Genomic DNA, 15,005 nt, shown 5'->3' with positions numbered 1-15,005 from the left:
CACACACACACACTATAAACTGGAAAGGAGAAGAGAAAGCCAAGTAAACCTTGAAGAGTAATCGTCATCAATTGTGCACAATGATATCCTTATCATTACATAACTAGTTTTTACATGGTTTTAGTCACAGTGTGCTCACTGTTTTGTGTGCTTTATCTTTTGTTTGGTCTTTTTTATATAAATCTTCCTATTTATCTTCCTAGTTCATGTAGTTGGGCTTTTATGGCCATATGGTATTTTGATTATACTATTTAATAATCTCCTTATAATTAGATGGTTTTCTAGACTAATAGAAAAGCTCTAAGCATCTTGGCAAAAACATTCTGGTTTTAGTTATTGAGGAGGGGCTATATTTTTGAAGTGATGTTATCATGGTCAAAAGATATAATTCATTAAACATTCTTCTTAACATATTTTCAGCTTGTTCTCAAAGATTATACTATTTTATAACACCACTAGCACAATCTAAGGGCATATGTAATTCCCCAGCACCTCATCAGCATTCGGTTTTATCATTTATTTATATTAATTTCATGAATATTAAGTATTACATCTCCTTCCTTTTTTTTTCCTAATTGTAAGAGTAACACATAATTTTTGTAGAATGTTTAGAAATACAGAAAAAAATAGCAAAATCCCACTACCTAGAGATAAGTGCTTCTTCTATGTGTATTATTACCGTACTTAAATGAGCGCTAGTTTTTCTAAGAGGATCCCTAAAGAAGGAAATATTTATCTTGCAATACTTTGAGAAATTAAGGCCAGGTTTTTATCTACACCCTGTGGTCCCCATACAGAGTTCAGCAAAACCTCATTTTTCCCTAAAGTCATCCTTCCTGCACCCTTGACTTTGGAGGGATGGGAGTCTGAAGGAAGGTCAAAGTTGAAAGGTTGAAGGAAGTGGCAGAGAGAGAGGGAGGTAGGAGGATCTCAGTAAATTAAACTTTTAAACATAAATTTTCCTGAAAATAGGGGTATAAAGGACAGGAAATCCTGCATTTTACTTGACATTTGGGACCTAACATTTTCTTTAAAAAAAAAAAAAATTTTTTTTTCAGAGAAAAGAAATTCTGTGGACTACTGGCTAAAAGCCCCAAACTCTTATTCTGTTGTTGGTACAGGGTGATGTGTTTGTTTATAGATTCATAGAGAATGTTGAAGGGGCGTCCACACTAAATAAGAGTTACTGCAGTCAGCTGACAGGAAGGGGAGGACTTGTAGGGCTGGGTGGGATGAGGTCAAGCCTTAGGAAATTCCAGAAAGTCTTATTAAAGTGTCTTGTCTTTTCTCTCTTTTCTTAACAGATTATGATGATTTAGGCTCCCTCGGGCATATGAATAAAAAGGGCTGAAATGTGATAAAAATATGTTCCAGAAGAATATTTTAATATTAGAATTCTTTTTTTTTTTTTCTTTCTGTGCTCCTCTACTTCCTTGAGAAATGCTGGAGGAAACTCCTCCTTCTTCCTGTACCTCTTTACAAGATTTCCACTTGTAAAGTAGGGATCATAAAATTCATAGTAAATGCATTTGAGATCTTGTTGTTCTGGATATTTGAGTGGCTTGAAAGTGGAACGATAATTTTTAAATGCTTAGTGCTTCACCTGAGATCTCATTAAAAGCCATCTCATCTCAGAGCTGTATTCCTCCTCAGAACCAGGATCAGTATCACTTTGATTTCCAGAAATGTTTCTCTCTTTCTCTTTTTCTCTAAGACCAAATAGCTTTGCACATACACTTTTTTAGTACTTGAAAGAAGGTAATTCAGAGTATTGATGCCCTCATGAACCAGAAGGCTTTTCTTTTCTTTTCTTTTTTAGGCTCTTACTTGAATCTAAAGGTTTAAATAAAAAGCTAGCAAAGATGGGAAATTATATGCATCTAAAACCAAAGAAAGTCTCTACCCTGGCAGGGCATATGTTCTAGTTCTAAATGGTCTTGCTCCCAGTAACACCAGTTCAGGGACTTCGCAGGAAACAGATCAGAGACATCACACGTGACTGCAAGTACAGACAGAAAACTGAACTCTCAGCAGGTTGCAACATGTAATGCATACTCTCAAATTATACTTGAACTTTACCTTTGACAGAATGTAAATATTTGAAATATTGCTCTAGTATTAAAAATGCAGAACCCGTTCCCTTTGGTTGGGGAAAAAAATAAAAGTTTATTTCCAGGGTTTCTCTCTTTTTGAGCCCTGAAAATTCCAATTTTTATAGTGATCATCTTACAGTGCAGCAGCATTTGGGATAAATCTTTGGAATTTCCTTTACTTCAATTATCTGCAAATGAGAAATGCTTTGAAAACAAAAAATGTGGATGGAAGGGTATTCTGCCAAACTTATCTTTTCGCTTTGGCAAATAATCTTCATTTCCAGATTAGGGGCTCCTCCCGGAGCAAGACTGTTGCATCATATGAGTCATGTGAAAGTGGCTGATGGTGCAGCTGACTTGAGTATGATGTGGCAAGGTTAGAGTTGCTATAGCTTCTCTTGGTTTTTATTAAAAATAGGTTCAACTAATAACGTAAATAGCAAAGCTGACTGGAGATAAATTATATTAAATGTGTATTGAATTTGCAAGAAACTATATTCTTATTGATATGGCACAAATAAACCTGTCTTTGGCTCTGACTTCTGAAGTGGCATGTTTTCTATCTCCAAGGGAGGGAGACTTGAAAAAAGTGGTAGTTCACTGTTTTACACTTTACTGTTGAGTTGATTATTCCACTGAACTTAGAGGTTTACTAGCTTTTTACTAATGTTGACTTCAGAAGGGTACTAAGTCTTATCTCCTGTTGTACTGGATTTCAGATATCTTTTCTACTCCAAGTTGTCTGGAAATAAATTTAAATGATAGGATATGGTCGAAGGCTCTCATTACAATATGAATATACATGACATGCTCTCTGTGTACTGTGGGAACATTCTGTGACACTAAGTGGCCTTCTGTTGAATTACTTTGCCAGTCTTAAAAATTATAATTTATAACTAATTGGAGATCTACCCTAGATATGAGAGAAAAAAATGTAGTGATTTACAGAAATCACGAAAAACTTTATTCAAAAAAATCTGTACCATTCATTTTTCTATTAAAAAAAAACCCCTCGTCTCTGCCCCCAGTAAGCTTCCAGTCCAATAGAGGGACACACAACAATTTGATAAGCATTGTAATGGAAGTGTAACAGGTACCTTGGGAACAGAGGAAGGACTACTGAGTTTTATGTAGGAGAAGCAGGGCAGACTTCACAGAGGGAAAGTTGTTTGGTTTACACTGAGTCTTGAAGAAACAGGCATTTGCCAGACAGAAAAAGGGTAATCCAGGTGGAGGGAACTCATTATAGTATCGTGGACCTCACAGCAGTTTGCTTTTCCTGGAGGGTAAAGAGTGACAAAGAGAATACCCAGAGAGGGTAGGTAGAGGCCAGATCTACAACTGGTCTTCTGTAACATACTAAGCACTTTAGATTTAATTCAAGGAATCATTAGGAATCCTTAAAGAATTTTAAACAAGAGAGTAATAGAGATTTAATACTTTGGGGTAGTTACTTTGTATTACTTGGGATACTGGCCGCATCATAGAGACTTGATCGGAAGGTAGAAGAGCCAGTTATAAAGGTGCTGCAATAGTTCAGCCAGGGCAGCAACAGCAGGGATAAAGTACAGCGGAGAAGGAACCCAGCAGATACGGCCATCAGGACTTGGCAATTTGGAGAGACATGTTATTGTTATCTGCGACATGAGGATTCCCCTCAATGACTGTTTAAATGACAAGGCTTTCTTTCTGGTTAAGCTGGTTAGGCAGTGATTGTTAGCAGAGAACATAACCTAAATAGAGTTAACTTATTTTTCCCTGGGTACCTGTGAATATGTAGTGCTTGATATTTATAACACTAAAGACACATTCTACGGAATATCAAAACTAATATAAAATCTAGTGTCTTTTGGGTTTTATTTATAAAGGAGATTTACAGTCCTCTTTTTTGAACATTGCATCAAGATTTCCCATCTTCTATGCAAAACTTATTGCTGGGTTGTTGTTTCCAAACAGATTCTTCGGACCCAAAGCCGAAGTGCAGGTGGAAGGAGAATCTCTGAAAACAGCTATTCTCTGGATGATTTGGAAATAGGCCCAGGTAAGCAGAGAGTTCCATGTGTGTGAAGTTCTCTAGGAAGTACTTTTTTTTTTTTTTAAGATTTTTTTATTGGGGAATTAAGGGAAGGGAAACAGACAAGTTGCTGTCTTTTTGTTCTTCAGTCTAGTTGTGGAGGACGTTGCTTCACTGGCCCAAGTTGGCACCATCATTGCGCTCTTCCCGGGCGAGGCAGATCAGTCGCCGGCTTCTGGACGGCCGCTCACTGCGGCTGCTGGCCACTTACGCTGGCTGCTGGCTACACACGGTAGCCCATGGCAGCCTGCTGCAGCAGGGACTGCAGCCTACGCTGTCGCCGTCAACTCATGGCAGCCCAGCTCCAGGGTGAGCTGTTGTTCAGCATCTTAGCTGTAGAGGGCAGTGTCACTTGCCCTCATATGTGGGATCCGAACAGGGGCCCTCTGGCATCCCAAGCCAGCTCTTAACCAACGCGCCACTTGGCCGGCCCAGTACATTTTGAAGTACATTAGAAACAGTACATTTTGGCCTCAAAGCCAAAGCTTTTGAAGGAAGAGTGACACAAATGACAAGGAAGTCTATTTATTTAAAAAAAACCATGACCAAATCTCATTGCTCTCTACAAAAGCTTCTCTGTATTTTTAATCTATCCTTGTCAGTGGTAACCTGTGGTAACCAAAGGGGTACTTTTTCAGGATTACAAGGGATGTACTACCAACAGTTTTGGCTCCATGGTCATGTGGTCCTTGAGGGTTCCCATGGATGGACAGTATCCCCTGTTAAGATTTGTTATCCTGTATTACCCGCAGTAACGAAACATCTTGAGAGTGGGATTATGTTTTGAAGGAGCATATAACACACTTCACAAAAGAAAAAATAAAATTAATAAATAGGAAAATCATCAGCCTCACAGTAATCAAAGAAATGCAAATGAAATGACATTGAGATCTAATTTTTTTTTCACATATTAAATAAGCCAAAATTTAAAAATACACAATCCTCAATTATGGTAAAGTTTCTCCTTTTAATCTTGGGAAAGTGAATATTACCTTATAAATGACAGTTATATGCCTGATTTCCTTCTTTGTACTCTTAATAAAAGAAATTGACTACATTAGATTACAATACCCCCAAATGTAGAATCTTGAAACCATTGAAATCACATTCTATCTTCTAATAAAGCATATCGTTTGCACGCTTCCAGGTCAGTTGTCACCTCCAGCTTTCAACTCAGAGAAAAGCGAGACTAGGCGAAACCTGGAAATCCCACGCCTGTCAGAAACCTCCATTAAGGACCGAATGGCCAAGTACCAGGCAGCCGTGTCCAAACAAAGCAGTTTCACCAACTATACAGTATGTGTTCTGCACCATTCATTCACTCATTCATCCGGTAAAGGGTCACTGAGCACGGGAACTAGAAATGTCTCCCAGACCCTGACCTGAGAGTCCTCTTCTTCTTCCCAGGTCCCCTGCCATTCTCTTTTCATAGAAATCCTACCCTAGCTTCATTCATAATCCTTCCTATGTTCTAATCCTGACTTTGCTTTTCTAGTCCTCATTCCTACCCCACTCATTTTTTTTTGTGATGTTACCGTTCACTAATGTCATTGAGAGGTTTCCTGTCTCTTCTTCTTAAGCATGTTGTTGTTGCTGTTGTTAAAGAAGTAGTATTTTATTAGTTTTAACAGAAACATTGTTTTTATTTTTGTCCTTGAGGGAAGAATGGGAGAATAGTGGAGAGGAATATTAGATATATTCAACATTAATATGGGGTGGGGACTTTTGCAGTTGTTTTATTGATATATAATTCACATGACATAAAATCACCATTTCAAAGTTTAAAATTCAGTGATTTTTAGTATAGTCACAAGATTGTGCAACCAACATCACTGTCTAATTCCAGAACATTTCCATCACCCCAAAAAGAAACCTCATGCCTGTGCAATCACTCTGAATCCCCCCTCCCCTCATCTCCTAGCAACCACTAATCTCCTTTTTTGTCTTTATGGATTTGCCTATTCCAGACATTTCTTATAAGTGAAATCATACAATATATGGCCTACTTAGGCATTACTCCTAGTGATGTAATGATTTTCTAAAAAAAATCGAATAGTGAATAAGAAAAGGGGAGAGAAATGACAAGATGATGTACTCAGTAAGCACAAAAAATTTTGATATTCTAAGTAGAATGGGTGGTCTTGCCATTTTATACTTACCTAGACTTAATTGGCAGGATGACACTATGGAACTGATTAATTGAAGTTACCTTTTAAATGCCATTTATTCATATATACACACGCATATATACATATGTCCACATACATATATATGTATCTTTCAAATGTTGGTTCCTTCTAAGATTTCAAATTACAAACCATTAATCTCTTGATGTTCCTTTTTTTTTTTTTTTTTTTTTTTTTTTTTAATTGGGGAACAGTATGTTTCTCCAGGACCCATCAGCTCCAAGTCAAGTGTAGTTGTTTCAGTCTAGTTGTGGAGGGCGCAGCTCCTTGGCCCATGTGGGAATCGAACTGGCAACCTTGGTGTTATGAGCCTGTGCTCTAACCACCTGAGCTAATCTCCAGTCCCTTGATGTTCTATTTTTTAACAAAGTTGGAAGAATAGTATTGAATTGTATTTGTTCCCAAGCGGACTGAAACTGCCTATTAGAAATCATAGCCTGTTTTTCAGGAGTTGAGCCTTTTTCCCACATTAGCAAGTATGCATCCTCCAGTAGTATTTACCGGTGGCCTGAGTCTCTGGGCAATGAATCATTTCATCTTGATTTTTCACTGTAATTTTAAGAAGAGATGATGTGTGTAAATCAATAGTGAGTGTGAAAAAAATGAGCAGATTTAGGCTTCTCTTAGACGGCAAGTCAGGAGATATGGCAAAGAGGTGACCTGTGGAGCTTTATTCCCTCTTGTTACAGGACTCGCTGCTTCCCAGTGCCCTCCTGCCATAAACATTCCGACCAGGTGACTCCCTAAGTGGAAAAACCTGTTCAATGACTTTTTTTTTTTTTTAACTCCTAATATAGTGTCTACATTGCACTTTTCAGGCTCTGTCAATTTTAAGAGTTGAAAAGCTTTAGGAATTCTCGTAAAAGTACATTTTATCTCATCCCCAAAGAATTTCTCCGGCCCCTTACTGAGGACGGTGGTAATAAGGCACACACTCTCTGGCAGTGACACTGGAGGCTGGGCTTTGAGATGGGATCAGGAACGAGTTGTTGGGCGGTTGTACGGTTGTGTTCTGCAGTGCTGGCTGCCAGCTCCGCCGTATAGATGCACCTCCAGGGTGTGTGCCTCAGTCTGGAATCGCACGCCTGTGTAAACCAGCCACACTCAGTCTCCCTCACTGGCCCTGTTTTCTCCCCATGCCTAAAGAATCACAGAGAACAGAAAGGTATTAGCTTACTAGCAGACGAATGGTAGTAAATGTTCATATTCATCTACCTCTACAAACCCTCAGCTAATACCATAATTAACAGTGAAAACTCTGAAGCCCTTCACTATACGTTCAGGAACACGACAGGGCTGGCCCCTATCACCTCTACTTTTCACCATAGTATTGGAAGTCCTAGCCAGAGCAATCAGGCAAGAGAAGGGAATAAAAGGCGTCCGAATTGGAAATGAAGAAGTTAAATTGTCACTTTTTGCAGATGATGTGATGCTATATATAGAAAACCCTAAAGACTCCACCAAAAAGCTATTAGAAACAAATGAATACAGTAAAGTTGCCGGCAATGTCTACCTCTATATTGATTTTGGATCTAGCAGATAAAGTTAATTTTAATATTTTGTCCCAAGTGTTCTTCGCAAGGAAAAAAATATGATTATGCGTACTCCTTATGACAGTATTAATGCCTGCTTTTTTATGTTGAGGTTCTACTATGAGAAGTAGAATAAGGTATGTCTTTAGTACAATGTATGAATTTTATGCAAAAAACATGTTTTTGAAAGTCTCACCAAAAAAGGTTGTTTTATAGTATCATTAAATTTGTTTTCATATGTATACATCATCCCTGTCTCTCTTTCCAGGCCGGGCATATATATATAAATGGTCAGTATATTTTCTTAATTATTGGCACTTGGCATCTCCTTTCCCCTGCTCCAGAATGGTTTTTTCTGATAAAACTCACAAGCTTTTGCATTCCCACAAGCTCTGCTGCTAGAAGAGTGAATCACAAGAACATTGTATGCTGGGGGTGGTCTGGGTGTGTGTGCGTCTGTGTTGATGTGTCTGTATTCTAATGAGCATCTGGTTTTAGACTAGTGTACAAATATTTAACTCTGAGGTATGTGTCCACAAAGCTGCTTTTGTCATTTCACAAGTCAATGGGTTTTGCTTGTGAGAATTAGGGGGTTGATTTGACCTGAGGCCTCTTAAAAGAATTTTTTTTTTCACATTCCAAGTTTACTTAATAGATGTGCTATGAAGAGACTAGAATAGTGAGATTTAAAAAAACAAAACAAAAAAAACTCACAGACTACTTTTATTTTCTAGAATGAATTGAGAGCCAATGGCAGTGAAATCAAAACTCATAAATTGGAGCAAAAGGAGAATGTGCCCCCCAGTCCTGAGGTCTGCATCTCCCATCAGGATGGAGAAAAGGTAGGTTGAAAAGCCTGATGTCCAGTTGCCAAGGAAGCATGTGTTCTAAATTAGATGCTTAAAATTAGAAACCATCTAACCCTGGGCTGTAGAGTGTCTGGGAATTTGGTAACAGCTGCCAGGACAGATTGTTGTTTTTGCAGGTCACATAATTTCGGTTGGGGAGCTCTCTAACTTATAGCTGACCAAATAATGAACTTGCCTTGGAAAATGTTTTTGCTCAGCAAATGCTCAGAGGGCGGAGAGCTAAAGTGATTTTTGAAAATCTGTTTTGATTAGAGATATTTTCAAAGTATTTGTATATTATTAATTTAATTCATTTTATACAAGAAAAGTTCATTCTTTCACTCAAAGTATTTTGAAAGCTAGGCACTATGCTAAGCACAGGAAATGCAAAGCTTAAAAATTAAACGCATTAATTTTTAATTGAAAACATACCGTTCCATGTGGTCCTTATGTACAAGGAAGCTAACAGAGTAGAAGGGAGATGAGTAACAGGTTGGCCATCATAAAACAGTGTGACAAGTGCTATGAGAGGGCTATGCGGGGGCCATGGAAGCTCAGACTAAGGACACTTACTCTGACTTCCTCAAGAAGGTGATGTCTGAGCCAAGTCTTAAAGAATGTGTGGAAATAGGCCAACTGAATAAAGAGAACGTAAAGAAAGAGAAGGGTGTTCCAGGCAGACATAATAGAGATTTGGAAACTGGAGATCCGAACCAAGATGACTTGGCTGGACATGAGGTACTTATAGGTAGTGGTGAGAGACAGGTCGGAGGAGAGGGCCACTCTGGGTATTGAAAAGCTTTGTGTGCCACCATTAAGAGTTTGGATGTAGTCCTATCAGTGGTGGAAAGCCAGGGGAAGATTTTAAGCAAATTAGATTTGTGTTTTATGCATTCATTGTTAGATGAATGGCTTAGTTGGACTAAGTACCATTATGTATGTCAGGTGAATTTATCATTTCGTCTGCCAATCCATTACCCAATCTCTTTGGTCTTTCAGTCAATATAATAATCAAATGTTAAGTTAGATGAGGAGAAAGAGCTTTCAAATCTATTGGGTTGTCGGAAAATTCATGACGCATTTTTGCAACAAAAAATAGAAAAAATATTTCATGACTTTTCCTACAACCCAATATTACAGGGATTAATTTTAGGAGAAAAACCATTCTGTCATACATACTGACACCCTTAAGGTCCTTCTTCCAGAAGGTGAAGAGATAATTTAAATGGATTAGGAGCAATAGTTCTCAAACTTATTTCACTATAGCAGACTTTTTAAAGTATGCTGTATTGACAGAAAACCAACAGGAACTCATGAGATGCACTACACACTTGGACCAAAGTACACACAGAAAAATGGTCTCAGATTAATGGCTACACCATTTGAATCATACAATAGAACAGGAAAAACTTAGAAAAATCACTTTATTTTACAAGAAAACATCACAAATACATGTTGAAATAATAAGACAAAATCCTTGGCAGTAATGTGTTTCATAAACATAAAATCATCAAATAAATTAGATACATCTCTGCAACAGTGGGCTCAGGCACTAGTGCCATGGATCACATGTCGTGTATCAAGTGAGTTCTCCCATTAGACTGCCTAGTTTTCCCTTTTCAAAGTGGGAGATTATGTCACAAGAATAACTGAGTAAGTAAAAAAATCTAAAAAGGACACTTAAGAGAAAAATATCCCCAACATTGAAATCCCCACCATCTACACTAGGAACATAGTTTGAGAAATGATCATCTGGAAAATAATGCTTGGATTGTTCCTTTCTCTAATTTCATGTTTTTTTCTTGATTGTCTTCATGCTTGATTTGAAACTGGAACTCTGAGCTGAACTGGAAGATGAGAACATTTTAATTATAGCCTAAAAGGGCATCAGTGCACCTGAATCACGAATTGGGTGTGGGTGGGGAAGAAAGGTGTTAGAGATAATCCATAGTCTTCAAGCACATACTGCAGGTTCATAAACACTTGGCTGCCTTAAAATTTGTAAAATTTTTTAGAGCCTCAGCTGTCCTTTTGGCTGTTTGCCTAGCTTTTGTTAACCAATCTCTAAGAACTATTTAAACTTCAGCTTGTTACAAAAAGACATTAATGCCAGGGTAAACTTGCCTGAAATACAATATTTTGTCAAGGTATTGTTCTTCCTTTTCTCCTCTTGTGAATGAATTTGCACTTTCCTTTAATGAAATGTTTGAGCAAAATCTCACGTGCTCTCTCCTGGCTGTTCCTGCAGTGAAGTCATCTGGTTGGGCATGTGCAATGATGTCATGATTGGCATTAACTTTACCCTGCAGGTTCAAGGTAACCAAATTAGAGGTGAGACAAGAACATCCTGGGATGGATGCACCTACTAATTAGCAAGAATTGAAGAGCTTTTTATGGCCATGCACAACTTTCAGAAAATTTATTTCGTATCATTAAATGAAATAACGCATGTAAGGTGATCACAGTGGTCATAGTAAACACTCAGTAAATGTCGGCTGTTAATATACTGGTTTATTTTATAACATGTCAGAATTCCTGTAATGAAAAGAGCAGTGGAAAAAAACAACTATCCTGAAATTCGGGTGCAGTCAGCCAACACTTAATTCCATTATAAATTTATTCAGTACATTGGACATCCTGATATAAACTCTCAGCATCGCCCATAAAATCCCTGACATTCAAATGAAAGAATACTACATGAAGAGTGCACACTGGGTCACCTATTGACCCTTTATGATTTTGACTGTGGAGGAAGATACCAGGAAGGCCCAGGGGCCAGTAGAAAGGAGAGAGAGACCTAGTAGAAAGTTCTTTTATTTAAATTTGATGGTTTCTGGGAAAAAGATCTGCCAGCTTGTTAAACACTGCCATTTTGAGACTGGGATTAAAAAGGGAAACTAACCTTGAAGGTAATACTGGAGGTTGGTTTTAGATAAATTTGTTTTATAGCTATCAGAAAGTCTTCTGTACTAGCAAGCTTGTTTTAGCAGAATGTATTTGGTTGGGAAATAAGGAATTAGGAAAATGAAAGAATAAGAATATTTCCTATTCTTAAAGACTTTTATCTTGCCTTGGAGTTAATGAGTTATAGTTTATGGTAAGGAGCTTTGCTCTCCCTGACAGAGGGTTTTGTTTTGCTCTTACCCCACCCCCACTCCCCGCCACACACATACCTTTATTGAGAATAGAAAGACATGGTTTAGAAATTCTTTTATAAAGGGAGATGATGCACACTTTTGGCAGCTGAGTGCAGTCTGTTTCTGGCATTGCTCTGTAATTGAGAGGCATGTTAATATCCTCATAAAAGACATTTTGCTGCCTCTTGTTTAAATGCTCAGCTGTTCTGGGGCCCCTTATTTTCCCCAGGCAGCCAGTGACTGACTGGAGTCAGCAGGTTTTTATGGCATTAACAGCAGTTTGCTGTTTTATTTTTAATGTGATTCTTAATCCCACCCCACCCCCTTTTTTGGTAGGTTTCTGCAACGGAGAATAGCCTGGCAGCCCATCCCACCCCTGCAGAAGATGACTCCTGTAAACATTCGTTCTCAGATCTTGAGGGTGAGGTTCTTGTTCTCTATCCCATATTTGGTTGGGGGGTGTCCTCATTGCTGTCAGTGCTGAGAAAGTAACATTAAATCCAGTAATTCAGCTGATCAGATCTTCACTTGGTTGTAAGGACTGATGCTTAAATGCCCTTCACACATTTTGTGACTTAGGGAGAAGTTAAATTCAATTAAATATGATTAACTTGGGGCAAACTATTGTAAATATTTTTAATGTGTCTCTCATTGAATTTATCCTACCTTTTGTATCAAATCTTTTCAGGGTTAAAGCTGTATAAACTAATTTTGCAGTCTTATTTTAATATAAGTTTGGCCAAGACTGATTTTATTCATTTACAGGAATAAAGAATAAGTATTTGAGTAATCTGTTAAAAATAGCTTTCCCTACTTATCTAAATGTGTACCATAGTCCACCCTCTTGCAAGACTCCAGAGATTTTCCTGTTTGTGTTTAATTTGAAAACCTTTTCATCCTATTTTGGAGTCATTTTGAGCCTCACTTCTCCCAAAGAAAAAAAACCTTTGCTTTTTTTCCTTTACTATACCCACTCTGATTCTGATATTCGGTGTATTATTATATATTATATATTATTATATATATATATATATATATATATATATATATATATATATATATATATATATATATGGATTTCTACCTTCTCCCAAGGTTAATTACTTTATTAGACACTGAAAACTCAGCAACTAAAGTAGAAGTATAAGCTAAACAGATCTCTAATAAACCCTGCCTTAAAATTTCAGAGAGAAATTTGCGGCTTGAATCCAGGAACATTCCTTTTGCAATCACTGCTTAGACTAGAAATTTTTCTGAGTTTTGACTAGGTTTTCCAAACATTTTTTTCAACACTTTTTTGAAAAATAAAAATAAGCCTTAAAAAAATAAGCCTTAGTCTTTTAGTGCTTTATTGACTTAACTCTAGATTTTAAGGAATTCTTTTGTTTCCTTAGTAGCTGTGTAAATGATTTTCTGTGCCTCTTCAGAGTTTTCCGTGTGATGAATATTTGGCAGGAAATGAATTTATGCAGGCAACACGTCAATGATTATGAAAAAACTTCATAATCTTCATCCATGGGTGTCTGCTATAGGACTGACAAAAAAAAAGTGTCAAATTACACTCACACACACACATATGCGCATGTGCGAGCGCACGAAATTTATGCTCTCACATTCCTCCGTTTTCCCAATTTTAATTGAAGCAACCCAGAAGGAGTTATTGAAAATGCTAACTACCAAAAAGTCATCAAAGTCTATAAACAGACTTTAAAAATGACAAAAACCACAGGGCAGACATTTCCTTATATAAGGGTGGTTTAGATTTCTCCTGTTTGGGGCAAAGGGGATGAAAAAGCCTCCTAGCTGAAAACCCAATTTGTGAGGAAACCTAAGAGCATAACTTTTAGCATTAGAACATTCTTCAATAGAAAAGCAGTGTTTTTCCTGATGTTTAAAGGACTTGTTATTAGTGAAGGTGCCTAAATTTTGCTTTGGGGAGGAACCTTTTCTGAGACTTCCCATGAGATACTGAAAAATGTCTTCCTTTTGTAACTCAAGCAGGTAACTCCCAGGTTAAGAGTGAAGTGCAACAGCCAGTCCATCCCAAGCCACTAAGTCCAGATGCCAGAGCCTCCAGCCTTTCTGAAAGTTCTCCTCCCAAAGTAGTGAAGGTATGATGGCAATTTCTCTCTGAGCCTTTAGACATTGGTTTACTAGTAGAGCTCATTGCGCCTTCTATCATTGTGTTCATTATAACCTGATTTTGCTTTCCTGGGGGTGAAAATACCAAGTAAGGACACACTTAAGGCCGGTGACTTTTCCTGGAAATCTTGCTGCTTCTGCTCAGGTGTTTGAGTCGATAGTGGGGAAGCTCCTTAAAATCACTCAGTTTGAAATCTGGAAAACTCATGAACGTTTTAAGAAAACCCAAAGTTAAAGAAAATAGCATGATGGTTTTTTTGGGGGGGGAGGGAAGGTCCAAGTTCATAAACCTGTGAATGGGTGAAAGCCCACAAAATGGGACACATGAGTAATCTGTTCAACTAAAATCAGGCCATTGGACGGGAATGTACAATGTCAACTTAAAGATAGTGGCTCCCTGGTCTGAGAACTTTACCATCACCTGTTTGGCAGCCAGCATTATTTAAAGAAAGAATATGTACATTCCAATGGGGATTGGCCAGCCCATTTGCTATAAAAATACATATTCAAGTATCACTTATACTAGGGTATAATAGTAGATGTTAAGGAATGTACAAAATTTTTGTACCCTAAGAAAATTATACTAAGCTATTCAACCTATGGTCTCCTTTTATTCACTGATTTTTAAAAACCGTCTTTTCCCTTTCTACGTACAAATATACATTCCCATAAAAATAAACAAAGGTTTTTGTTTTGTTTTTAACTCCAACACTTGTTGTAGGCTTATTATTATTAAAACTGACTTGTTTTAATTGAGTGCTTTGCTAATGCTGTGCTAATTTACCCATTTGGATTAGTAACCAAACATACCCACATTTCTTTAGTGTCTTTCTCCTCCGGTGTTTGCTCTCTTAAGTAGCAACTTTTTTTTTTTTTAAAGATTTTTATTGGGGAATTGTGGGGATGGGAACAGTGCTGGGGAATTGGGGAAAGGGGAACAGACAAGTTGCTGTCGTTTTGTTCTTCAGTCTAGTTGTGGAGGACGTTGCTTCA

General features: G+C 37.7%; 1 protein-coding gene across 3 annotated transcripts in view; it reads left to right on the top strand.

Moving 5' to 3' along the window:
• LIMA1 (LIM domain and actin binding 1) overlaps nucleotides 1–15,005 on the top strand; it is an 89,280-nt gene that overhangs the window by 64,065 nt on the left and 10,210 nt on the right. For 2 of the 3 annotated variants that reach the window (XM_019662280.1, XM_019662282.1), the window contains 5 exons: nucleotides 4,050–4,134; nucleotides 5,315–5,463; nucleotides 8,620–8,727; nucleotides 12,207–12,291; nucleotides 13,869–13,981. In XM_019662280.1, coding sequence (XP_019517825.1) covers nucleotides 4,050–4,134; nucleotides 5,315–5,463; nucleotides 8,620–8,727; nucleotides 12,207–12,291; nucleotides 13,869–13,981 — 540 coding nt within the window. The remainder of the gene's footprint in view (nucleotides 1–4,049; nucleotides 4,135–5,314; nucleotides 5,464–8,619; nucleotides 8,728–12,206; nucleotides 12,292–13,868; nucleotides 13,982–15,005) is intronic. The other variant, XM_019662281.1, reaches the window with a different exon arrangement.

The sequence above is a fragment of the Hipposideros armiger genome, unplaced genomic scaffold (assembly GCF_001890085.2).
Source record: "Hipposideros armiger isolate ML-2016 unplaced genomic scaffold, ASM189008v1 scaffold_371, whole genome shotgun sequence".
Classification (NCBI taxonomy): Eukaryota; Metazoa; Chordata; class Mammalia; order Chiroptera; family Hipposideridae; genus Hipposideros; species Hipposideros armiger.
Note: the sequence above shows the minus strand (reverse complement) of the source record. Positions and strands in the feature narration are given on the sequence as shown.